This window comes from Scomber scombrus, chromosome 18 (assembly GCF_963691925.1).
Source record: "Scomber scombrus chromosome 18, fScoSco1.1, whole genome shotgun sequence".
NCBI classification, from domain to species: domain Eukaryota; kingdom Metazoa; phylum Chordata; class Actinopteri; order Scombriformes; family Scombridae; genus Scomber; species Scomber scombrus.
The window spans coordinates 16,897,972-16,924,439 of NC_084987.1; the positions used below are offsets into that span (position 1 = coordinate 16,897,972).

The 26,468-nt window shown below is 39.9% G+C and overlaps 2 protein-coding genes across 6 annotated transcripts; one reads left to right on the forward strand and one right to left on the reverse strand.

The window, feature by feature from the left end:
• The first annotated feature begins 1,598 nt into the window (after nucleotides 1-1,598).
• On the forward strand, nucleotides 1,599-9,990 carry gtpbp1 (GTP binding protein 1). 3 transcript variants are annotated; one of them, XM_062438345.1, is made up of 14 exons: nucleotides 1,599-1,997; nucleotides 3,922-4,033; nucleotides 4,220-4,400; nucleotides 4,650-4,833; nucleotides 5,002-5,166; nucleotides 5,420-5,543; nucleotides 5,847-5,961; nucleotides 6,049-6,193; nucleotides 6,292-6,474; nucleotides 6,784-6,919; nucleotides 7,049-7,227; nucleotides 7,665-7,826; nucleotides 8,112-8,162; nucleotides 8,402-9,990. In XM_062438345.1, the coding sequence occupies exons 1-14, from the start codon at nucleotides 1,728-1,730 to the stop codon at nucleotides 8,516-8,518; spliced, it is 2,124 nt and encodes a 707-aa protein (XP_062294329.1). In that variant the 5' UTR covers nucleotides 1,599-1,727; the 3' UTR covers nucleotides 8,519-9,990. The 3 variants fall into 3 exon arrangements, with proteins under 3 accessions (XP_062294329.1, XP_062294330.1, XP_062294331.1); XM_062438346.1 differs by lacking the exon at nucleotides 8,112-8,162; XM_062438347.1 differs by lacking the exons at nucleotides 8,112-8,162; nucleotides 8,402-9,990 and having other exon boundaries at nucleotides 7,389-7,807.
• On the reverse strand, nucleotides 9,117-24,087 carry sgsm3 (small G protein signaling modulator 3). 3 transcript variants are annotated; one of them, XR_009927373.1, is made up of 22 exons: nucleotides 23,928-24,087; nucleotides 19,064-19,153; nucleotides 18,850-18,935; nucleotides 18,317-18,380; nucleotides 17,410-17,621; nucleotides 17,189-17,296; nucleotides 16,410-16,553; nucleotides 16,072-16,267; nucleotides 15,665-15,810; nucleotides 15,238-15,471; nucleotides 14,839-15,021; nucleotides 14,467-14,622; nucleotides 14,301-14,355; nucleotides 14,146-14,195; nucleotides 13,797-13,949; nucleotides 13,625-13,695; nucleotides 13,168-13,216; nucleotides 12,867-12,952; nucleotides 12,577-12,699; nucleotides 12,377-12,437; nucleotides 10,669-11,710; nucleotides 9,117-10,623 (listed from the first exon to the last, which is right to left on the reverse strand). XR_009927373.1 is itself a non-coding variant. In XM_062438343.1 (21 exons), exons 2-21 carry the CDS (start codon nucleotides 19,068-19,070, stop codon nucleotides 11,627-11,629), a joined length of 2,268 nt encoding a protein of 755 aa, XP_062294327.1. In that variant the 5' UTR covers nucleotides 19,071-19,153; nucleotides 23,928-24,087; the 3' UTR covers nucleotides 9,117-11,626. The 3 variants fall into 3 exon arrangements, 2 of the variants coding, with proteins under 2 accessions (XP_062294327.1, XP_062294328.1); XM_062438343.1 differs by having other exon boundaries at nucleotides 9,117-11,710; XM_062438344.1 differs by lacking the exons at nucleotides 9,117-10,623; nucleotides 10,669-11,710; nucleotides 12,377-12,437 and having other exon boundaries at nucleotides 12,578-12,699; nucleotides 13,164-13,216.
• Nucleotides 24,088-26,468: the final 2,381 nt, after the last annotated feature.

Here is a 26,468-nt window from a genome sequence, read left to right on the forward strand (position 1 = left end):
CTTTGAAAACAGAGGAAGAGCACCCACACACACTTACACACTTATAACTTACAACATTACATCAGTGTCAGTTTCTCTTTTAGTGGGAATAATATCCTGATATTTATGCTTTACAGATTTTTTGTTATTATAGCTAATTATCAATATTATAGATAATAAAAGTATGCTATTCTGTCATTATGTGCTAATCATATGCTGTATGAATAATATACACTATGCTTTAAACAATATAAACATATGCAACAAAACTATCTTTGTGAATATTTAAATGTCCATACTGGGCAGTGGACCGAATATTAAAAGTACAGCAGTCGCTTTTGACTGTATTAAATTAGTATTGTATTGAATGTGTCTGATTTAATTGAGGCTGGGCGGAATTGACAGCTGACCAGAGTGTATTTAAATTGCTTTGTGTTCACTGCCCTCCAGTGGTCAATGTTGGGAACTGCAACACTGCATTCAATTGATGAGTGACTTTTAATGCCTGTGGAGCTGTAATTGCGGGCAATATATAGAATGAATTATTAGTGAGATTAAAAAACAACAACAATAACATTAGAAATGTCAATTAAGATATGCTTTAATAAAAAAATACAACATATTGAATTACTGACAATAATAACTGTGGTTTATTTCTTAACAGTAACAATTGTATTGTGCAATATTACCTCAGAAAAATATTCCTTTTGAATTTAAAAAAAAAGTTCTTTAGGCTGGATATCATCAACAAAGAATGTCTGTGAGTAACAATTCTCATCTAGATACTTACTTAATTGGTATTATTAGACTTCATTCATGATTTGTAGCTACAGCTCAAGTTTGAGGTCAGGAACATTTTCACTTATGAACAACATGTTGCTGTATTTAGATAAACAGTTCTAGGTTCGTATTAACATTCAGCAGAAGAGCTGTATTTATTACCAAGAGAGAAATCAAGGAGTGGCCTTTTCAGGGATCCTCCTTTCATAATTACCATTGGAGATATGACAAATCAACTCAATAATAATAACATTAATCAGTTTTCGGCTTGTATAACTTGTCTATAGCTAATCCCAACCATGACAGGGTGAACATGACATTTTTTCTCTATGTTCTGTGTGTAGGTTATAAAAAAGGTATATAATTAGAGAATCAGTCATTTCTTTTCAGTGATTTTGATTTTATTTAAATTATCAACTTTGGTCAAACTATAATCAACTCCTATTTCCTTTGTTTTGTCACAACAAACCTCTACAGACCAGAGTAATTATGGTTGCACAGATGAAGACTTGTTAGTCTACATGAAGAGGAATACACTTGTTAAATTATGATAACTTTCATAGTTAATCAATCACCTTCACAAAGTCTTTCAACGTTTCTTTGATCATTGCATCAACAGCTGTACATTACACAGACATGAGCTGCCCTGCTGCCCTGTGAGGGACTGTTGCTCCAGCTGATAATCATATGAACAACCCCCTCACTGGTATTGGTCCACTGCTCACATATTTGCACTGACTCAAACACCATTGGTGAATTAAGCAAAAAAGGCGTGTATGTACACTCATCCACACCTTCCTCATTACTATTGACGAGGTGGAGGCAGTTTTATTTTTAAATGGCTCGACTATAACCTGCAGCACTCTAATAAGCAGCAGGTTATTGTAAAATTAGCAAAAGAGACAACTGGGTGTAGCTAATGCTTGCTAACTGTTAGCGTGTAGAGGTTGCGGGGTATCAGTGTGTGTATGTTTGGTTGCCAGCCGTCATCACAACAATTGAGACAGCTTGAGATTTATTACTGCACTACTCACATAGAAATGGCATCAGTAGCTGCGGCGCATGAGCCAGGTATAAGCCCAGGCTCCATACCGCTGGCTGATGCTCTAGTCCCGGCGAGTATATTCGCTCCAGACCGGGGAGGATGCGGCGGGGACGACACCGGGGACGAGTGCTTCGATGACGGGGACATGATCAATGGCGAGCCCGAGGACCGCAGGATTGACTTTACTAGCAAGGTAAAAGCTAGGCCTTGGATGTCACTGCGCTGCCAAATGAATGAATGAAACATATGGTTTGTTTCTTACATATATGTAATTACCATACATGTTGTGCTGTTCCACACTGTAGGAACAGAGTAGTTACATTAGTAGCTACCAAATATTATTCACGGCGGGCTGTCTGGATTTCAGGAATTGCTTTTGAAGGCGTTGACATAAAATAGCTAGTTATGGCTAACGTTAGCTCCCGCTACTGCTTGAACACTTCACGTTATCTGATCTAACATAAGTTGCCTTTCAGTCTAAGCACAGTGCACCATATCTTAACACAGCAGGCTCATTGACTACTACACCAATGTTGCTGTTACTGTAACGTTACTGTCTAAACTAAAGCAAGGCATTGCCTTGTGAATGACTCTGTTGTCAAACAAACCATAACACTGATGGACGTGGTGACTCACACTACTACAAAAACATAACATGAAGGCTGATGCAAGCATAGGGCAACAAAGTAGAGTAGTTGTAATTATCCAGCTGAACCAACCAGGTTGCCCATGAGCAACAACTTAGGCTTGCAGAAACATAAACAGATCTCTTTTGAATCACTGACAGTATTTATTACATATTCAGACTTGTCAAATGAGTTTTCGCTGATGTAACCTGGCTACATGACAGTGATACCAAGAGAGCTGCAATGTTTAGTCTGATTAATGGAGTGGTCAACTGATAGAAAATTAATTGGTAACTATTTTGATCATTGTTTTTGTACATTATCAAGCAAAAATGATCCCTGGTCCCAGCTTCTCAACTGATTTTGCAGGTTTTCTGTGTCTGATATGACAGTAAAATGAGTATCTTTGTATTTTGGACTGTTAGTCACACAAAACAAGACCTTTTGGATACATCTCTTTGAGCTGTGGGGATGTTTTTGACTATTTTCTGACTATTCATAGACTATTCATCTGTGATGAAAAAGAATAGTTTATTTCAACCCTGGACAATCTGGACAATCAGGTTTATACCTCCACACACTACAATAGTTTTAGAAGTCCCATAATCAGATTGCACATGGTTGCATCAGGCATTCACCTTTGGCTCCTGGCTCCGATTTATTTGGTTTGTGTCAGCTGCCGGTATGCTGTGTGGTAACTTTTATCAATGAATCTATATACTTAAAGTTGCTTCTGTAATAAAAAAAAATTGTACCTTATGTCATTGCTCAATGCAGTGCAATGATACTCATGCTTCACTCTAATTCCAACTGTGTGTGATATTTGTAGTATCTCATAAAAATATTTTCCAGGGACTCTATTTTAATAGTTAAGCAAAAAAAGGCACAGCATGCGTCGTCCACACCTCCCAAGTATATTGTGTTTGTAATTGAAGTCGAACTGCTTGACTGGTTAAAAAACATAAATCATACTTACTCAATAGCAAAGTACATTTGTTTCATTTGTCATATTAACCTTTTGGTTAATTTCTGACACATTGAAACACCATAAAATGTTACTTCATTAATCTTTGTCAACAGCCTTAAGCTGTTTTACTGTGCTGATTTGTACAATGGAGCTTATATCAGCAGGGCTGATAGTATGGTATTTACATATAACCTTGAGGTGTTTCATGGGAAGAGAGACAGCTGTGTTTGTGTCTGGAGAGCAGCTTTTGAATTTGCCATTCCCCTTTAGGTTTACTTTTCTTCTGGCTTACATTTTGAATGTGAGAGTTACTCAAAGATCCAGTCATTGTGTTTCTTGAAAGCAGCCGCACCTGATGCAATTTCAACCAGCTTTTGAACAGTTACTGTCACTCAAGGCAACTCACTAAATGAAGGATGTGCTTTTTTATATAACATCAATAGTAGTCACCAGGGTCATAACGTCAACATTAGCCAATATTCCCTCTCTTTCTTTCTCCTCCTCCGCATCCACAAACCCAATAGCTGGCGCTTGTTAGCCCAAATGGAGAGCAGTATGACTCGTTACTTCGCCAGCTACGGGACAGGATGGAAGAGGGGTGCGGAGAGACCATCTATGTGGTTGGGATGGGTTCAGGTGAGAGACACGCAAACAGTTCACACACTGAACTCATTTAAAACTGCTCTTTTTTCCCTTTCCCCTATTTTTTTAAATCAATGTATAGTTCAGCGCAGTTAATAAAGGCTGGACAAGTTGTAGGGCCCTCTTGTTAAATTGTTACTTAACTTTTATTCTCCCTCCTCCTCCATGTCTTTGATGTAGATGGTGGTGACTGGGGTCTGGATGAGAAGGACATGGAGGCCTCAGTGGCCACTGTGCACTCTATGTGTGAGCAACTTGACGCCGACCTTATCCCACTCCGGGAACGCAATGAGGCTGCCGGTTTGGTACGTGACTATCTGATCCGCCGGCGCGTGGGTGAGCTGGACTTCCTGGAGGTCAGGTGAGTGCTCACAGATCAGATTCCACCCAAGATACTGTACAACAAAAGATCACGCATTACAAGCTGAGCAAATAGTATGAAATGGTATACACTTCCTGTTTCCTTTTCAAACTCACGTGACACATTTACAGGAAATTACTCTGATTCCACTCACAATACCCTAGACTACAATGATGGTTCCTGTTGGTTTATTTACCATTTCATCTAAGATTTACTTTTTTGATATTTTGGTACTCTGCTATCCCTCAGGGTTGCAGTGGTGGGGAATGTAGATGCTGGTAAAAGTACTCTTCTGGGAGTATTAACGCACGGAGAACTTGATAATGGCAGAGGCTTTGCTCGCCAGAAGCTCTTCAGACACAAGCATGAGATGGAGAGTGGCAGGACCAGCAGTGTGGGCAACGATATCCTCGGGTTTGACCAGGAGGGACAGGTAAGGTTGCCATACCTCTGATGGAACATTACAACCTTAAAATAACAGTTTATATGATGGACTTTTGTGCCGTACAATGAGGTGCTCAAATGTGTTATATGTGAGAAAATAGGGGGAGACATTATGAATGCTGAGTATATAAGTTTGCTCCCTTCTATGTGTCTGTAGGTGGTGAACAAACCAGACAGTCATGGAGGAAGTCTGGACTGGACCAAAATCTGCGAGAAGTCCTCTAAAGTCATTACCTTCATAGATCTGGCTGGCCATGAGAAATACCTCAAGACCACTGTGTTTGGGATGACTGGACACCTGCCCGACTTCTGCATGCTCATGGTGTGTGCAATAGGACATACCGGAATGCCATATATCAAAAAATATAAAAATGTATTATGTATTATGTATGTATGTATTTGAATGTATGTATATAAAGCATTTTAATCATACGCAGTTAAATATCGTAAACCTTTACCAGTTTTATTACACACCAAGATGTGAAGTGAGCCTCATGTTCAGTGTGGACAATTTTAAAATAAGGCTTTTTATTGAAAACATATTGGAATTTCTCTCTCTCCCCCCTTACCCCCAGGTGGGCAGTAATGCAGGCATCGTAGGGATGACCAAAGAGCACTTGGGTCTGGCCTTAGCTCTGAATGTGCCTGTGTTTGTAGTGGTAACCAAGATAGACATGTGTCCAGCCAACATCCTGCAAGGTTAGTATTGAGTCTAATTGTTTACCATAGTTCTCATTTGCATCAATCTTTATCAATCAATCTTTATTTTTTATAGCGCCAAATCACAACAAAGTCATCTCAAGGCACTTTACACATAGAGCAGGTCTTAACCGTACTCCTCAGATGCATGACATGTTAGTAACAATAGGAACAGCTTATGTTGATGTGTTGGCTAATTAGTAGTTTAATACATAGTTGCTTACAAGATCTGACATGAACTACATTATGTGCTATTAAGACGCATGTGTTGTAATTCTTATGGTCTTACTTTGATCCTAACAGAGACGTTGAAGCTGCTCCAGAGGTTACTGAAGTCCCCTGGCTGTAGGAAGATCCCTGTCCTGGTACAGAACAAGGATGACGTCATAGTCACCGCTTCAAACTTCAGTTCGGAGAGGTACTGTCTGTCCCTGCCAGATTCACAATAAGAGTGAAAAAGCTCATTCATAACTTCTGTATGTTGTGTGTGTGTGTGTGTGTCCAGGATGTGTCCCATTTTTCAGATCTCTAATGTGACCGGAGAAAACATGGACCTGCTTAAGATGTTCCTCAACCTGCTTTCCTCCAGAACATCCTACAGAGACGACCAGCCGGCTGAGTTTCAGATAGACGACACCTACTCTGTACCGGTACATACACTGACAAACTCTTATTATGAAATTAATTATACTATGTATGTTACATAGTTAAGGAAGCTAAAACCAATTGTATTCTGCTTATGTCTCAGGGAGTGGGAACAGTAGTATCAGGAACTACTTTACGTGGACTCATACGTCTGAATGATACAATGCTGCTAGGGCCAGACCCTCTGGGCAGCTTCATCCCCATTGCTGTCAAATCAATCCACCGCAAGAGAATGCCTGTGAAGGAAGTTAGAGGTGGTCAGACTGCATCGTTTGCTCTCAAAAAGGTAGGAGAATTAAGTTCTCCCATAGTAGCAACTAGTGGGAAAGTTTGGACCTTTTTTGTGTTCTCCCTTAAGTCTGCTGCTCCTCGAGTGAAAACCATCTACTGTAGCTGTTGTTTTGGGCAAGCGCGGTCATCTTCCTCTCTCTTCTCTCTTTCTTATCATGCTCTAATGCATTTAAACTTTGCAGCAATGCCGAAATTGATTTAGAGAACTGATTGATCTACATTGTGGAATAATTAACAGTTCTGTGTTCCTCTGTCTGTGTCTCCTGTCGTCTTTACCCTTCCTACCACATGACCATTCGTAAAGATCAAGCGGTCTTCTATAAGGAAAGGCATGGTGATGGTGTCCCCGAGGCTGAGCCCACAGGCCACTTGGGAGTTTGAGGCTGAGATCCTGGTACTTCATCATCCCACTACGATATCCCCCAGATACCAGGCAATGGGTGGGTAACAGTGGCACAGAGAGGCACATGGGTTGCTCAGAAAGCATCTGCTTCTGACTCATTGTGGTAATCACAATATGCAGAAACTCATTTTCCCCCTATTGTCTCTTTTTCTTTCCCTCCACTCAGTCCACTGTGGCAGCATAAGGCAGACAGCCACCATCTTGTCCATGAACAGAGACTGTTTACGGACAGGTGACAAGGCCTCTGTCCATTTCCGCTTCATCAAGACCCCCGAATACCTGCACTGTGACCAGAGGCTGGTGTTTAGGGAGGGACGCACCAAGGCTGTGGGGACAATCACTAAGGTAGGCCTTCTAGAACATCAAGGACCTATGCTAACCTGGCTAAAATGATGAGTGTGATGGCATAATACAGATGGAAAATGCTCAATGTTGTGCAAGTACCTAAAACTTTAATTGGATGAAATACTTTTTGTTGACAGTATCTGTAATTTTTTTTATCAAAGGAAATCTGTTATGTGGATGAGCGTTTCCTACGGGATAAGAGGAGAGAATTCTTGGGAGGACCGTTTCACAAGAAGATTGATACATTTATCAAGAATTTTAATTCACACAAACTGCTTTTTAGCACTTAAAAAAAGGTTACAGACCAGAAGAAAAACAATATTTACAAGCTAAGTTCTGTAGAACATGCTGTTGTAATGAGCTTTTCTAATCACAAGTGCTGACAAAAGCTGATTTCTGTATCTTGAGACTCAAATATTGACTTGCATTCTTTTCAGCTGCTGCAATCCACCAACAATTTGCCATCAAATTCCAAACCCCCACAAATTAAAATGCAATCTACAAAAAAGGCACAACTCCGAAAAGAGGATGGCACCACAGCAGCTGGTGATGATGCAACAACGATAGCACCGTCGGCAGGCCCAAACACAACACAACCGGTGAGGCATGAGTTAAAAACAAATTATTAAAAAAAATACTGTGAGTTTGTATTTTGTGGTTTTGGAGTATGAGTTTATGAGTACTACAGTACTACTTCCTGCTTATTGTCTACTTGCCCTAATAATGCTGCTCTTTTCTAACTTGCTAACTACTGTGTGTCCTCCTTCTTCCACTTCTTATCCACCATCCATTACATCCTTCTTTGATTTCATCTTAAATACAAACTTTGTTGTACACCATCACCCTCTCTTCCTCTCCTTTGCTTGCATGGCTGGATTCCTAAGGGAGAGGGAGAGGAAGACCCTCAAATAAAGGAGGGCAACAAAGAGAACAAGGTAAAATGGGCTGATAGAAAACAAATTGGAACAATGGAGAACTTGAAACAGGGAGATCATGTTTTACTTAGCACGTTCATTGCCCTGCAATCTTGTTTCCTAAATAAATGTATTTGACATGTTGCCAAATCTTACCGCTTGGCACTGATTTTTATTTGGACCAGTATTAGTTACATTTTCAAATTAACATGAACAGTTTGAAGCTCCCTTGTCAAGTGTTTTTGTTTGTTCCTTTGTAGCCAAAGTCTGGAGGAGGTGGAAGGAGAAGGGGTGGACAGAGGCACAAAGGAAAAGGCCAGAACAGCAGCACCAACTCGCCGGCAGCTCCCTCCTCATCAGGGTTAGGAGGCTGCTGAACTGCCCTCTTGCCCCTCGCATACCTCCCTCTCTGCTATCACTCCAAGTGTCTTCATTCCACATTACCATGAAGGATATCAATGTTTTAGAGCAAGACACTCTCCTTGCCTTTTTATACCAGGCCCTATGGTTTTTATTTTAAAGGGAACACAAAGGGATATGCCCTTAATGCATTTTAATGTCAGCTGCCTTCACCTTTTTAAGTGGTTTGTGTGATGGAAAGCAGGCAGTGTGGTTTTTGAGGTGAGCCTCACTCAGGATGATGATTTATTTAATTTTATCCATATTTTATGTGGACCTATGAAATCTACAATTCAGTCCTCTGGCTCAATGTCAGTGGCAGGGAGGGAGTCTAAACCCAAACAAGGTCCAGTCAATATGAGCAGCTATAAATGAGACTCCACCCATGCATTCCCTGTGTATTTGCAATGAAAAACAGTTCATGTACTATTTATACTGCGTATGTAAATTAGTTGTTAGCTGTGCCCCTATTGGAAAGATGCCATTGTACAAAATGTATGCAAATCACAAATGAATGTAGCAGAGGGCACATAGTGATTTCAAATTCTACATATATAGATGATATAAGCTGTTACATTTTATAATTGTCAGTTATTTATTTGGAATACATGCAGAACGTCGACTCTTGGATGGTTTTAACTCTTTCAACCTTCTCTCACTTGCGCTCTTAGATTCAGTAGTATACGTCATGCTTCCACTGTTAGTCATCCATTTTACAAACCTTATATCAATAGTGTTAGTACTAACAAATACAGCACATACTCTTGTCACTCCAACAGTTGCTCATGATTGTAAGACATACAGTACTTGCAGTGCTACTTGTAACTCTAGTACCCCATGCGTTATGGCCTGTTGCTGTTAACATGTTGTGACATTTTAAAACACACTTTGCCGCTAAAAAAACTGACCATTAATAAAATGGCTTTACTGAAATTTCATTAGCGGTTCTTTTTCTATATTTGCATTTTCCTCACACTTGTCATTACAAATTAAGAATCTGAACTGTATGCTATTCACATGATAGTGTGTAAAATATTTAAATTAGGAATAACTCAACAGGACAATGAAGGGTTTTTCCATCTGTTTATAGTGTTCTCCAATATACTTTGTCATATTTTATATACAGTAAGCCTAGCACTAGGAGTGTACTGTGTGGTCTCAGTCTTTTCATAAGATTGTAAGAGGCACCACCACACAGTTAAGTGTTGTCTTTCAGTTGTACATTTCTGATAATGTAATTTTTACAGGCTACAATAACATCATGTAACATCAGAAACTAAGCTGATTGTGTTTTCTGCACATGGGAAAGTTACAGATAACAATGTTGCCTCAAAATTCTTGACTGAAATTACATGAAAATGTCAAACTTGTCACTTCCAAGATCTGATTGGCAGGAATAACAATTGATGCAACAAAATCTTTGCCTGAAATTAAAAGTTATGAACAGCAAGTGTCAAAAAAGTATAATTAATTATGAACAAATATGTTGTAACAAACACACAAAGTTTTACAATTTTGTTCACGTATCAGTCCTCTTAAATCTCACTCATCATATATCATTAGTCCACAGTTTGAATAAATATCAATGGGCAATTATTTGTATTTTGGTGTGGGTTACAGTCAGCACTGGAGGTGAATCTGGAAATCAGTATGTCAAGATCAGAAAGATAAAAGTCTTCAATGAACATGTAGTCATAGGTGACAGATATTTACTTTCTATACAGTAAAACATGTATGTAACATTTTTTTTCAATTTCTTTTACATTATGTCATACAAGTGCATACTGTTGACTACCACTAAGGCAGCGCACACACCCATAGTCTCATATCACAGTTTCAAAAGGCTTTACTTGGTATGTGCAACATTAGTATTTAAAGGCACACTATGCAGGATTTGGCGGTTGTAGTTTGAAAACACAACATTTAAAGTTGGCTCATCATCTCTCACTGCTCTCTAGTTTTATGCACAAGGTGGAGCTGAGCTACACACCCACACACACAAACATACACAATGGACAGAAGACTATTGCAGAGCATAGAGGCCACTGCAGACAGAATGAATCAGACTTTAAGTTTAACTTCACTGTTGTTCACTACGGCTGCTCGCTGCCTTTACTGTTCAGAGCACCATAACATCAGAGCTGTGGCCACCATTTTCATATCTTCCTCTTGCCTATGTTGCTATGTTTTTATAGAGTCCAACACTCACCCTGTGTTCTGTTGTTGGCTAGGGGCTACACACCTACTGCCCAAAGGTTGAAGGCTAGAAATATTACGAACACAGCAAAATAAGAAGAAAATACAGATGGCAGAGTCTCTGTATTTAAATACACCATCCCACACATGAAAAGTGATGATTGAGAGGGATTACTTTTGTATGAGTCTAGATGTTTTTTTTGTTTTAGGATAATCCTGCATAGTATGCCTTTAATGCAATATTTTGTGGAATTCATGATATTGAGGTAAGTAACATTCCTCTCAAAAATAATTTGTAACTTTACACCTACATGTTTAGGAATGTTCTGTTTTGGTCTTAATATTTGGAAATTTGCAGGATCATGTGGAATTTAGGATGATGCCAAAGGTCCAGTGTTTGCTGTGGGGTAACCTGACACTGCATTTTACATAGAGACAAACCAGTGCAAGAGTATGTACTGTGCACCTCACTCCTGTGCAAAACGCATACCCAGATAGCTAAAAAAGCTGAACAGCCAGTGTAGTGAGTACTGAAGAAATACTTGCTCCAGTCCAGTGGGTACAGACTGTTCTGTACTGCAGGAGTGTTTTACTTATGTAACTTTATATAGTTTCAACCATGTTGCAAAACCTCCTACACCAAGTCTGAATAAAAACTGCCTTGTTATTATGCACCTTAATGCACACATAATTCAGTTCATACCTCCTAGTGGACCTTATGATGACGTGAGAGTTTCAGAGTCATCACTATTCTGGGGTCATCATCATCCAGGGGATAAAAGCAGACAATGGTGTTTCAGTTGCCAGTGTGTAAGAAACAGATGAAAAGACCAAAATATACACACAGACACAGGACAGGAGAGAATTCAGCAGTGTTTTTGTTGTTGTTTTTAGCCGTCAATGTCCCAGCTGAAGAGGTGATGTTTCACCAACATATCCTGCACTCCCTCTTTCAATGGTCTCTGCTCGTTCTCCTGGAAAAGAAAAGACATGTGGACAACTTTTATCTTAAGACAGAGTCAACACTACAGTAGAGAGGATAATTGCCAATCGTCAGTTGTTAAGAGGGCTGATGCAAAATCAGCTTTGACGTCACTGATTGGAGTGTGGCCAGAAATGCATCATACTTTTAAGTTTCAGCACAGAGAGAGCAATGCATGATGATTATTTGACCTCTGGCGACTAATATCACCAATACATCTATCACATTGTTCAATGTCAGAGGGCTTCACAAAAAGATTTAATTCAGAAGATAAATGGTGACAACAAAAACTGGAGAGAACTGCAAAAACTCAAAAGTGCCAAAATAAACATCTCTTATAAACAGGCCTCTTTCACTACAGGTACAAGTTTAGAGTGAAGTTCTTTTACAACTTCACACAATGAACTGATTTGTGTGATGGAGTAAGCAGATAAGTAAACTAGTGTCACTAATCACTTTACTACAGCATCTACAGTTGTTAGAGATCTAAGCTAAAGAGGTGATGCTGAACCAGCACATCCAGAACTTCTGATTTTAGAATAGGGACTTTCTGAAACAGCACAAAGTCCAAGTTTTCTCCCCTGAATACTGATTGAATAAACAAGACTTGTTTACTACTGCTCTGTGTAGAAATGCTGAAGTAATCTCCTTGACTCACCACTTTCTTGTCAGGTAGCTCACAATCTTGGGACAGACTGAAGGCAAACTTTGATAGGACCCTGAGGAAACAACAACAGTACACTGGTCATTACATGTTTTATTACATACCGTGCTTCCCTCTTCATTTAATTATCTGTTTGGCTGTGATTCTGTTCTCTAAAATAAAGACAGTAGTTTTAATAATAATGTGTTTCTTACCTGAGCTCACACTTTATCTGAACCCATCCAGGACTGCGAAGGAAGGACCACGGATGATACCATTTCTCTACAGCAGCCATGCTGGAACACAACACCTCCAGCCATAGGTGCAGCACCTGCTCACTGTTGGGTTATTTAAATGTTATGAACAAAACAGCCTGAGTGTGTTTGCACATTTGCTCATTATGTGTGGACACATTTCTAAGCTTCTACTGTCTGATACCAGAAAGAACATAGAAGGACTGCGATGATTTTAATGCTGTGAGTGTGTGTCAGTCTGGAAAACTCACTTGAGGCCGACGCAAACAAGAGACCTAAACTTGACATCCATCTGAGCGTGTGCTGTGTCGTGGCTCATGTTGACAGACTGCACTGCCTGGGAAGAGCAGACAGAGGGTGCTCATGCAATTTCTATCAACCTTCATTTCTACAGGCTGTATTTATAGACTTTGCTACACCTCAACAAACAAATACTACTTTCAATAAACATATTTATTGTTGGAAGCTAAGACAAGCTTTTCAGGTTCATAAAATACATTGAGCCTACTAAAACTAATTGCAGTTATACATAATAATGAAATGCTTACTCACTCTGTAAAGCAGCTCCTCTGGTGTTAGTACTTTCCCATCTTCATCTAACCTGGTTAATGAGAAAAATGAATGATGTAGGAACATTAAAATACATCTAAAATACATGCTGAAAGTAGATTTCTCATTCCTCTGCCACAACACATATCATCTTACCGCTAACATTTAGGTTCTTAACTGACAATAAACATCTCATATCCAATCCCTACTTTAACCAGGTGAGTTACTCTCCAAGCCTCTTGATTCTTTCTTGATTTTTTATTTAAGAATGTATTGAAAATGAATTGAAAATGCATCCCTGGCCACATATATAAAAGCGTTCTGATGATCAAATTCTCAAAACACTTGCAAGTGAATTTCTGACAGATTACAATCCCCTACAGCCATGTTAAATGTTTGTGTGAACGGAGAGTTTGACAGATCATATAAAAAAAGAGTAATGTGTGTGTCTGTGTTTTACCTGTAGGTTTTACACAGCACCAGTCTGGAGTAGACAGAGTTGAAGTCCCTTTCTACCTCTCTACTGGCCGCCTGAGAGAAAACCAGAGGACAAAGATTGATTAAGTCCTTTGTGGGGATTTGAAACAACTGTGTGTAATATGGTGCCAAGTGGTATAAAAAAAGTCTCATACTTCTTCTATGTATAACCAGGGGTGACAAGGCCCTCCCAGTATAGACGGTTTCTTGAGACCATGCTGAAAGATGGCCTTCAGGGCCGGGCACAGAGTCCCTCTGGCCAGATCTGTCACTGCCTCTGTTACAGAATCATCACCTGCTAACGAGTACTAGGGACAGAAACAGCAACACCGGTAAATGTTCATGACACATTATGAATTAATATTCAGCATGCTGTAAGGGAAATGTAAGAAAACTAAGATAAAAACTGACACACATGGATTTAAGTTTCTAAGGAACATCTGCTGGGCACACTAACCAATTTAAAAGCACTGTGCCTTACTAAGCTTAAAATGATTTCCATACCTCTTTGCTTCTTTCATCAAGAATCTCCACAAACTTTGCTGGGAACCAACCTGTTAAACAGCCAAACAAATTATGTTAAATCAGGTGTTAGAGATGATAGAAGATCAGTTATCCAGATGGTAACAGTAGGTGTTGATACATAAAGAAGCACAGACCTCTGAGGCCATTGAGCTCTCCAACCCAACAGTGTTCATCCTTCTGAGACACGATCTGAGAGAAAGAAAAATACACAGGGCTATGAATGCAATGTGCAATGTGTGTACATGGTTGCAAAAAACGAGATGTAACATCTAGTTTGTTTGTGTGGGTATCATAACTCACAGTGATGATGTCATTTTTCCTGAAGCCCAGTTCATCATCATCGTGTCGCTCAAAGTCAAGCAATGCCTTTGCCCGTCTCCGCCGGTTGCGGGACACAACAAGGAAGTTTTCATGGTCTCGTTGGTGGCTCTCCATTGAGTAGTCAGGAGTCAGGTCCTACAGAGACAAGGTGAGAGAAGTATGATCAAAAGTGTCGATGAATGCTGTGATTTGATGGTACATTAAATTTAGGACTAAAATATTCAGTCAGACCTGCTAATAAATAAAGGGATGCCTCATTTGATTCCCCTCTCATTTTAGCAGACTGACTTAAACATAGTTCACAACAGGCCATAAACCAGACTGTCCATGTGCTGCAGTATATGAACTCACAGTGCTGGAATGATGTGGGTCCAGACAGTGGAAATGCTCTGCAGTGCGGGCTATGGCCTCTCGCAGGGCAGCCACCAGCTCTGTCTGCTTAATGTTTTTGGACTTGAGAGCCTCGGCCTCATCCTCCCCAAACAGCAGGGAGCTCAAGGTGGACTTTCTGCGCAGGGACTGTCTCCTCACCACCTGCACATATACAGGCACAGAATCAATTATTTGTTTTTTTGATATTAAAAACTGGACCAACACACATTCTAATTTGTCAAAAATACATTATGGCAATATCCAAAGCTGGTAACCTGTGACTGTAGTTTGGATAGCTAGAACACATCTTCAAATTGCTTGTTGAACTTCTGACAAAAATTTCATCACAGTGACTTTGTAAAGTCTACAGTGACTGACCTTGTTGAGATTGGAGTTGAGTATTGTGTTTTTTCCATTGTTGAGCTGGGCCTGTTCATTTAGGATGTAGGCTAGGTGCTTGTGTCGATGGGCTTCTAGTGTTTCCTGGGACAGTGTCCCCGCTAGCCTCATAGCCTCCCCAAGAACTGCAGGCCCATCTCTCAGCTGGCTTGGTAAGTCTGACAGAGTATTAAAAATGGACGCAGAGTTTTCTGATGACACAAGCTCCTCCTCCTGGGGTAGGAAAGTGAAATGTAGAGATATTTTTGTCAAAAGTAAGTGAATAGTTGGTGTGGGATGGTAATGTCTAGAAATAATCATGTAATGTAAAGAAATATCTGTTGACATGAAAAGCTACAATCTCAGCACTAAATAAATTATATTAGAGAGTCAAGAATCAGAAGTATGGCGTCTAGGCGTCATATACCTTGATCTTGAGCATGCCCATTGTGACCTGGAAGAGAACCAATGAGCCCTGGTAAAAGAGTAGGTCCCAGATCCTAAGGAGCAGACGGATGTCCACCACACTGGCAAATGATGTCAGGAACCAGTGCAGTGTGATCAGCGACAACTCTGGATGTATGAGGGAAAAAAAGGGATCATCTATAATATACTACACAGTGTATACTCATTCAACACAGTAAGTAATTCAGAAGATGTAATTACCTCACAAATTTGGATGCATCTCACAAATTTTATTTTATTTGACTTAAAAAACCTATAGAATACAATGGCAGTGGCTGCATTTATTGCCCATCCCCAAGCCTCTCTCACAGTGAAGTCTTCCATTCATCACTGCCACACATGCTCTATCTCTCCCTTTCCTACACTTACCAATGTCATGCTCCTGCAGAAGGCGGTCAAGGGCTGGCAGGTACTGAACGATGAGTTGACGGAGAACCCTCTGGTCTGTTTGGACACCCAGCAGGGTGGAGGAGAAGTATGATGGGGGTAGGAGGTCTTCTATCAGAGCGCACATCATCCATAACACATCCTCTTCCTCTAGAAAGAGCAATAGACAGGAAACCACCTAAGGGATTCAAGATACAGGGGTTTTTTTTTTTTTTTTTTGGGGGGGGTAATGAAAAGGGAAGATGGAGCAAAATGTAAGGATGATGTACAATAGAGATGCTAATCTGAGTACATAACATATACATTGTAGGTGTTCTCACCATGCCAGTGCCCTGACAGTACCCAATGTCTGGGTAAAGCCAGGCCAGGCCTCTCAGTACCCGTCTCAGCCTTGGCACTCCAACACTGGTCAGACTATTGAAACACGCGTTGGTTGGCATAGTTCGTAACAGGTCCTTCTCTATCTGAGAGACAGAAGTTAACAAGGGATGTCAAATCAATATTACAATAAACGGCAAGAAATGTTGAGGAGAGGTAGAGAAAAAAAACAAAACAACAACTTAAACTCACATTTATCTCTGTTAATCTAATCACCTCTTTATGTAAGATCTATCTTCAGGGTATTTTCATTTTAATTAATTGTGACTTACCTGTGTGCTAATGAGGAAGTAAATCATTATAAAGGGTATTACATTGACCTCACCCTCCTCACCTCCACTGATTGGCAAAACAAGACTGAGCTGCACAAAAGCTCTTACGCATTTTATCAGCGTCTTTTTATATGGATTCACTGTGGCAAATGTTGACTGCTATATGACAGTGACAATTTCCACTTTGACATAACCTGCACACACTGAGCATAGGCCTACAATAGATTAAATTCTGCCTCATCCAATTATTTTTCAAGTTGTACAGTATCTTAAGAAATCTAAGCTAAATCGTGTCATGTATATAAATATGATTTAATTCAAATAGTTGTTTTTAATATTTCGTTTGACATGTTTTAAAAAAAAAAATAGTGTGCTCTTTACAGTGGCTTAACTGCAATGGCATTATGTTTGTTTACACACAGACATGTACCTGTGGTTAGGGATTTTACCTGTTTAGCTGTAGTGGTGTCATCATTAGAGCTGTTCTTTATGATTTCTCTGTAAGAAATCTCTGTAGTCCTCTTCTTCTGCAGTGCTCCAGACAGACGCATCCATAGCTAATGGACAGAACATTTTTAAAGCTCTGGGGATTCTTACTTTTTACATTTAAAAGTAACTGACCACCTTGGCTAGTGTTTTAACCAAATGTAGCATGTGTTAGACTGCCTACCTGTGGTCTCATACTGTGAGGTATGCCACCAAGTACCAGGGAACGCAGGCGCTCGGAGCGTGGAAGGACTGGAGCGATGAGCTCCCAGGTCAAATCACCCACTGTGTGGTTATGGGTGAACTCCAAGTGGGCTTGCCAGCGCAATCTCTGCTGGGGGTCTTCACGCTGGGGTGAGCCTTCAGTGCCAAGCCAAGGCTTGGGCTCGACACCATCTAAGCAAAGAGAGAGTAATATATTAGGATATAGTCGTGTGTGTTCTTTGTAATCATTAATATCAACATCAGTAAGTACCATGGCGCCTCTAGAATTAAGGAGTTATTGGAAAATGATAGCAAGTTAAATTGTAATTAAACCAAGCAAGATAGAAAGAGCATGAGAGAGTGTCATTAGGTGGTTATGGGAAAACACGTCCGGATACGACACAAGTGGTTGAATGAAATGAGAAAGCCAAGACCCCAACTCCCTGATGGGAGAGTCCTAGCAGATCACCAGCTTTTATGTGTTTTTTCATTATTGAGCCAAAGTTACAGCAAAACATTAAACCAGTCAACAATCAAATAATTACAAAATATACTGCTGCTAAACTCAAAATAGGCTAGATTAGGCACAGAAAACAGTCATATCTATCACTTCACTAGAACAAGCTTTGAACAAAACAGTGTTTTGTGGTTTAAACAAGAGGCAAAAGAGCAAAGAGCACAAACAGTTAAAAGAGCAACTCAGTTAGTTGCAGTCATAACTCTGAGATCACATGCACCCAATTGGTGTATGTAATGTTCCCGTTGTGCCCAGATATGACAATTTCCATTTATGGTTTTTAAGTGGGTTTCAGGAGCTTTTCAGAAAATGGAAAAACATTTTAGAAAATGGGAATGTGCCCACATGTCTAGGTGAGTGAAAACATTACCTTCAGTGTCCACTCTGAAGCCAAACTCATCATACTGGAGTTCATATTGTTCTGGGAGGTCTTTCTGTAGAGCAAAACAAATAACATGCATTTAATTTAGTCCACATGTCAGAGGAAAGATGAGTTGATGATGAGAAAACGGTCAATAATAATGCTTAACAGTACAATGCTGTATAATGCTTGACAGTAGTGCTGTGCGATATTACGATATATATCGTAGTGGGATATAAAAATGTCTACCGTACGATATAACCTTCTCTCGTTTATGTCGTAATTTTAACATGTGGGGTACTGGGTTAGCTCTGTTGCTACACTAATGTTAACGTTAACGGCTAACGGTTGTGGTTTAGGTACGCAGTGTACAACACAACGTGGAATAACCGTCGGATAATATAAAAATGTTGTCCATATCGCACAACACTACTTGACAGTAGCTTTTCTTACATCTTAAATGTCAGTTAACACAGCAATTCATGTGTCAGTGTCACATGCAATTTTGTTTAAAACATTGACATATGAAGCTGCATCCTTACTTGATGGTACTTGGCCAAAATGTCCTGTGGCCACATGCTTGGAGTGAGAGCAGAGAATGGCCCACCAGGGGCTGGTGTGTAGGTACCTAAAACAAAGAGACACATAATAGAAACAGAAAATACTGTGTGATGAATGAAAAAGCCTTGCTGAAAACCAGACCTTTCTTAAAGCTTTTGGCGCTTAGTTGTAAACTAAATCCATACAGATCTATACCTGACATGACACTGGGTAGTAGAGCGATGTCCTCGAAATGGAAAGACTTCAGTCACTCCGGAGAAAGATGGTCAGCAGATAGTACCCGCTCTGTGGAAAAGACAAAGAGGAAAAGAAAAGGTTGGTGATTCAATTCCTTACAGCATGTGGAGTCTATTTGAGGCAGACACTGCACCCTGAAGTACTCCATGTGACTGACAGTGAATGTGAAGCATAGCCCACTTCTGAGGATAAACGTGCTACAGAGTATACAGTAATTTCCATTAATGAACCACATCTAGTTAGTCAGCATCACATAAATTGCTGACTTAGTTGTATGCAATATCTTAAATCCTTCATGTTAAGTCTCTGCCTCAGCTTCCTCCTCTGTCACTGATTGCAAGTTATTACAGCATATTTTCTCTAAACCTGCCTATTCTTGCCTAAACGCAGTTTGTTGTTTAAAAATTATGCAAGTACCTTAACAATGAAGAAAGACTCCAAACTGAAATCCAAAAATGCTGTAATAGAGCAAAGTCCCTTCTTCAAGCAAGACTGAATGGAGATTCAACGGTTCTGTATAATTGCAGTAAGGAGGTAAATCATGCTGAGAGAAAGAAAACATTCTGGTGTGTCTTGTCTCGGCCATATGACTGCTGTTTTTACCAGAGGCTAATTACCTCGATTAACTTGTGTTTGTTTGTGTGTGAGTGTGTGAGAGTGTGTGAGTGAGTGTGATCACATTTAATTTAAGATAAAACAGGTCGTGGGCAAATTCTACAAACATAGCTATTAACTATAGATTCATAAAAAAGACTCTTTATACATCACAACTGTTACAATTTCACCACAAGGTTTAACACAACAACGCTTTGTGTGTATGGCAATAGCAGCAACTTTCATAGCGCTCTCCTCCTGTGACGGCTAGACAGGGGGTCAACAATTAATAGATGAATGTTGCTCTACTGGCTAGTCTATAATTACATTATCATAATCATATTTACAGGATTTTTATTTGCAGGGTGAGTAATACAAACACTCACAAAAAACATGTATATGAACTTCTTGTATTTGATATCTCCTATTAATAGATACAATAGAAGAGGATAGAATATATCTTTATTTTCAACTAAGGTGGAAAATTGTCTTCGGCTCACCAGGACATACACACAGTAATTACCATAGAGTAGTAGAGTTATGAATAACATGCTCCATATAAACACATATTTAAACAGGAAGTCAGAGCCAAAGACAGCAGATCCAAAGTACCCACATCAAATGAGCTGCTGTCGCAATAAATATTGAGCACACAAAATAATCACCAATCCCCTGATTATTGGAGAGTCATAACCATTTCATAGATTCAGAGACAAAGCTCGTACATCAGTCAAGCCATAGCACAGAGGGAGGGAATTTATATGCTAATAAAATGCTGGCATCTGAGTTTCATATTCACGTGTAGCTATTAGATGTGACGCACATGGGAACAAAGTCTCTGCACATTCCTGCAAAAGTCTCCCAGTTTCTCCTCTTTCACCACAATATCACAATGAAAACATGAAAATATGCAGCACTGCATAAGAGGGGACACTGTTTGTGATGTAAGCCCCAACAAACACACAAAGATAGACACAGCATAACAACCATAACCTGGAAAAGAGGCTCAGCAGCATGCAAACACCCCGCCAAAATGATTCATTCCAGCAGCAGGCTTGCGGCATCTGAAGAGGGATTTAGGACTTAAGAGAGATGAGAAATCAATTTGAGGTTTGGAGGATAGCCAAGTACTTTGAGGCTAGCTCTGTGAATAGCTCAGGGGAGTCCTGGGATTTTAGTTACTCTCTTACAGGAACAGTTTAATCACCTGCCAAGAAAGCCAACATGACAGAACACCTACAGCAAACTGTTGCACATATATTGACAATCTAACGGCAATATTCAGCTGCAAAAGTGAGTGATGGCGCACACAAAGCAGTTTTTCATGTCTAATCCTTGATTTCCGAGTCAATGGAAAGTTTGGTTATGTTCACTGAGAAGAATTACTGCAAATCTGAAAAACTTCAGAGACAAAATCGAGTCTAATGGCAGGTAGCTAGGTGTGGGCAACGACTGTTTCAGTAGTTGAAACCCCAGGGTAATACGCTAGCATCACTCACGAATAGAGGCAAATCAATATTACCTTAAGATACTGATGCACCATGTTGGTTCAGTATATGGTGGCAGATACGGAAAAGGGGACTGCAGCAAGAAAGTGTTTAATAAGCTGCATGTTAATGTTTATTTGATCCATTATTAAGTTTAATTTGTGTTGTTGAATGTTACTATCAATAGATAATATTTATATGTTTCATTGCTTCATATCAAAAATACTGGAGTGTCTCAATACATATCTTTTTTTTTTTTTTTTAAGTATTTTATGACCAAATTTGAATGCTCCTTACCAAAAAAGTATGTAAAAGAAAATATGGGATGGCATATATTATTAGCTTTTGTTTTTTAATTTAAACTAAAATATGTCCCAAGATCATTGGCGTCAAACAAAAAGACTTATGTTCTCTTTGGGAGTATCAGGTGGTAAAGAAGGCAAAGAGTATTATCAGTATCAGCCAGACTCTCCACGCCCTGTCCTCCCAGTTCTCATTGATGCCCTCAGGCCGTCATTTTTATGCACCGTCAAGGAGAACTAATCGTTTCTCCAAATATTTTATTCCTTCTGCTATCAGGTTGATAAACTCTGATAGTAGTTATTTTAAATGATTTTAAGTATTGAGTTGTGTCATCGCTTTTTTATTTACATGACATGTTACATCGTTATTTTATCGTATTGTAGTATTCACTGATATTTATTATTATTATTATTGATTGTCCTTTTCAACCCCTGACTGTACGGACTGCTCTGACACACTGTGTTGTTTGGATGTCGTTTGGGTGATGTATGTGTGATGAGGTTAGTTGCAAATGAATTGCCCTTAGTGGGATCAATAGTTTTCTGATTCTGATTCTGATTCAAAAGTATTAGTTGGGCTTTAGTTAAGAAAATGCATCCAAAACTCAATAGGTATCAAAGTGTATTTAAATGTATTTTCATTGTCCATTATTTCCTTCATTAATCAATAATTTGTTTATGAAATGTCATAAAATGTTGTATAAATGTTGATCACCATTTCCTAAAGCCCAAGACACAGCTTATAGGTCTCATTTTGTACTGACCAACAGTCCACAACCCAAAGATATTGAGTGTACGATCACAGACGACTAAGGAAACCTGAACATTTTCACATTTAAAAAGTTGTGACAAGAGTATTTGGCACTTTAAAAAAAATTACAATCACTATCAAAATAGTTGCTTTCTGCAATATAGGTTTATTTATACCTTGTAAAACCTGTAAGGCACTAGCAGAGCAATACAGTAAAACGTATCTATTGGAAAAACAAACTCCATTCATTACAGTTCATGTTGTTAGTTGCATAAAGGAGCACTAGCATATTTTTTTTTAAATATAATAGTCTACTAGAAACAGAAAAAAGAAGAAACCAAATAGAACCAAAAGTTGTCTGGGACTGTAACAGAAAGTCTTCCCCAATACTCTCTGTACAAAAAGGAAATTTCTTTCACTGTTGAGGTGCGGCTGTGCTCAGCTGTGTTTGCACACACTGGTCAACACCCTGCTACAAGAAAAGCAAAGATTTACATCCTGCTCTACAGACGGGGACACGTGTGGGCAGTGCAAACTACTCCTTTTACAACAGTTGGATTTTATCTTAGTTTTAGCTTCAAAGCTGAGTGTTTTCCTGTCTGTCTGCCCAGCTGACACCCCCTCCCCTTCCCAAATACCTCCCCCTTGTTGTTCCTCACAGTAACCCCAGCAATAGTGACTCATGTTCTCCTTTCGTGTATACGCCCACCTACACGGCCGCGTATGTTCGCAAATTACTGCCTCCATCCCCGCCAAGATAGCTTTGGTTGAATAATGATAGACAGGACCTTGTTCGCTTTGGCAGACCGTTTCTTTCCGTCTCTCTCTCACACACAAACGCACACACACTGCCACGTATCACGTCTAGACATGTGCCACAGTAGTTAACTGGATTGTCACTTCCTCAAAAGCAAGGAAATAAGAAGATATTGTAAAACCCTCCAAATCCACAACTTTCCAGAGAGCTTACATGTAGAAACCACATTTTGCAGGGGAGAGGGGATTTTATAACAACTTGCAGCTCTAGATCAGTCTAGTTTAAAGCTGTGCAGCGTAGTGTACCACGGCTTTATTCACAACAAGCCATAAAACATTAGATTACATACAGCAACAAGTGACTGCTGGATTTGGCATTAGTGGTTAGAGTACACACAGCATAGCAGCACATGTTAGGATGTACCATGATAGTAGTTTTTTCTATACACTGCATCATTCACTAGCTTTGAAAGGGTCTCTCATAAACCAATAATTTGAAGATGCTATTCTCACGTGATAAAGCAACATATCAACTGAGGTATCAGGGAAGTATTGTGCTTACTTGTGTCTAAGTATGTACATTGTATTATGTCACGGTCACGACCCTATAGACAGCATATATTCATCAATAGCAAAACTACGTCAAACCCCCGGCTGACGTCAGGTGCGGCAATAAAGACTGTATAATGAACAGAACTTAATTTTTCATTGGCAACACGTTTGGTCGACTGAATTTAAATGTGTTTACGCATTTTACAACATAAAACATGCAGCACGATGATAAGATATGCATAAGAATAGGTTAAACCCCCATCATCCGTCTCAAGAACGTATAATGTATCCACTCTAAGTTGTCAGCTGTTAGCCATCATACATGCTAACATTAGCCTAAAGCTAACAGTCACATATCACAGCCTGCTAGCTTCACTTACTGTGACATAATTCTAGTGAAAGCACACGGTTATGGTTTATGGCAGACGTGTCCTCTGTCGTTGGAAACGGGAAAACACCATATGCTATGCCATCTTTCGTCCTGTATTAGTGAATTCCCTCTGTTGTGCACCTGCTAGCGACGCGTAGCTCCGTAGTATCCTTGCGCCCTTCACGGGTTTTCTTTTCCATCGGGAAAAGTAGCTCCACATCCCGGAACTACACTATTTACTGAAAATATCCTTCCGCACAGCAGTGGATGACGCAGGTACACGACGCGTATGTTCCGTTCATTCATTATTTCTTGGCCCATACCTCATTCATCCAGCACAAAACTCAACCAGTCACTATTCACCACAGTATTAATCATAATGTGAGATTAAAGCAGAAGCACCATCAAGACAATGTAACGCCAACAAAACAGATGGTCATGGAAATCTGTTTGTGCCGATGGCTGTTACTTGTCTGTTTGTTTGTTTTGCTATTTTAAATGGTACTTTGAGTCATGCTTTTTTAAGATGTTGCCAAAAACGCAAAAGAGAAAAAAACAAGTGACACGACTGGTGTAGGCTATAGCCTATGTTTTATTGTGCGGATTTGACCATTTCAAGATAAGGAGCCAATTTAATAACTCTGTGCAAATTATCAATTGATAATTTGTTATGTATACTCATAAATGTATTAACCAATGATAGCGATATCCCTGCTGAAAAAAACAGCATAGACCAGCATGAAAAAGCTGGTCCATGCTGCTTTTTACAGCAGGGAAGCTGGCATAATATCTTTACTTACCCCTAAGATTGAGTACAGGTGAGCACAGTACAAAATGAAAAGTAGAAAAATTAGGTTGCAACGTTGAACCTTTTATCAAGGAACTGCATTTTCCCACAAACCTTGAATTTCTTGATGATTGATATAATGATTTTTCCCTATTGTTCCACAATATGTCTGTAGTGAGTGCACAAGCTTCTTCACAATGGCATTTGCATCAAAGTTCAGCCACTGACAAACATTACAGCGTACTGTGTATGTTCCTTTTATTACAGCCCCCACAAGCTACCTCTGCTCCACCTCCACACATAGCACACACACCTAAGAGAAGACATTATAAATGCAGTCTTGGTTGCTCATGTTACACAGACTCGCCTTAGGGGACAGTACCATATGTTATATCATATTAGTTAGGGTAGAGTGACTGTAAATGGGCATTAGAACCCAATGGTAAGCTATTCTCCTATCTCTCAGAAGATTAATGCATGACAGCAGCTGGTACTTTGATGCTTGAGCTGAACATTTTGGAGAGAGAGAGACTGCATTTTGATTTCTTGTTTTAAAAGATAAGATTGTGAGTGTGTGCGTGTGCGTATGTGTGCATACAAGTATATATGAAAAGATATGTTGTATCCTGAGTTGCCTGAGTCAGGAGCCAATAATCCTTTATGCTCATCACTTGTGTCTCTGTCTTTACTTTCGTATCAGTTCATCCCTCAATTCCTGCATTCTTCCTCCATTTTTACTCCATCCTGTCTTACATACAGTGAAAAGTTAACTTGTGATATCCCCCCAAAAATCTCTATCACCTTACATAGCCTTTCCTTTCCTCAAACTTTGCCTTCTGTCTCTGCCTTCTGACACATCAGAATGACGCTGCTGTGGTCATTCCAACCCTCTTGCATTGCTTGCATGCTCCGTTTACTGCACCATGCCATAGTGAGTCACATCATTAAAATGCTGCAGCCTAAAGTCGACCTTGCCTACAGCTTGTCAGCCACATAGCCCTAACAGTGCACCCATCTTACATGTCAAAGTATGTGGGTGTGGCAGTTTCTCCCTCTCTGCCTCCTCCTCCCACCTCCTCCAGTGATCCCCTGTCTGGATGTCTTCATAATTTTTTGATGGAATGATGTGCACTGTCAAGCAAGCCCTGGATCTTACACTGCGGTTGCCATGACGTCAGAGAGACGTGGAGATAGATGCCGGGGGGGGGAGGAGTGAGGAGACAGACGGAGATCGAGAAACACACAGGGTGGAAGGATATGTGGGAGAGGGTGGGGAGAGAAACCCAGCTGCGATAAAGGGAGCTCCAAAGAAAAAGATATAGGAGGATGAGCAAGAGATCTAAGCAAGATGGGGTATGTGTGTGTTTGTGTGTGTGTGTGTGTGTGTGGGGGGGGGGGGGGAGGGAGACATGTGTCTACAGCTATACAAGAGGGAATGATTAAGGGCAAGGGTAAGGTGAGGATTGCAGTGAAAAAGAGGAAAGTAAAGAGAGGAGAGAGAACGTGGGCTGAAAGAGGCATTTTTCTGAAATATGGCTCATACGCAACAAAAACCTCAGGCTCACATTCTTGTACATGTGTGTGGGTTATTCATGTACTCAAAATCAAGCACACACACGTACAAGCACACACATGCTCAAGTGTTATTGTTCAATGGATCAGACGAATGAAGTATTGAGTCGTATGAATCAGCAGGTTACCATTAGTTAGAGGAGAGAAGAAAAGAAACAGAGCAACACTTGTTCACACTGAGTCAATTTGCTG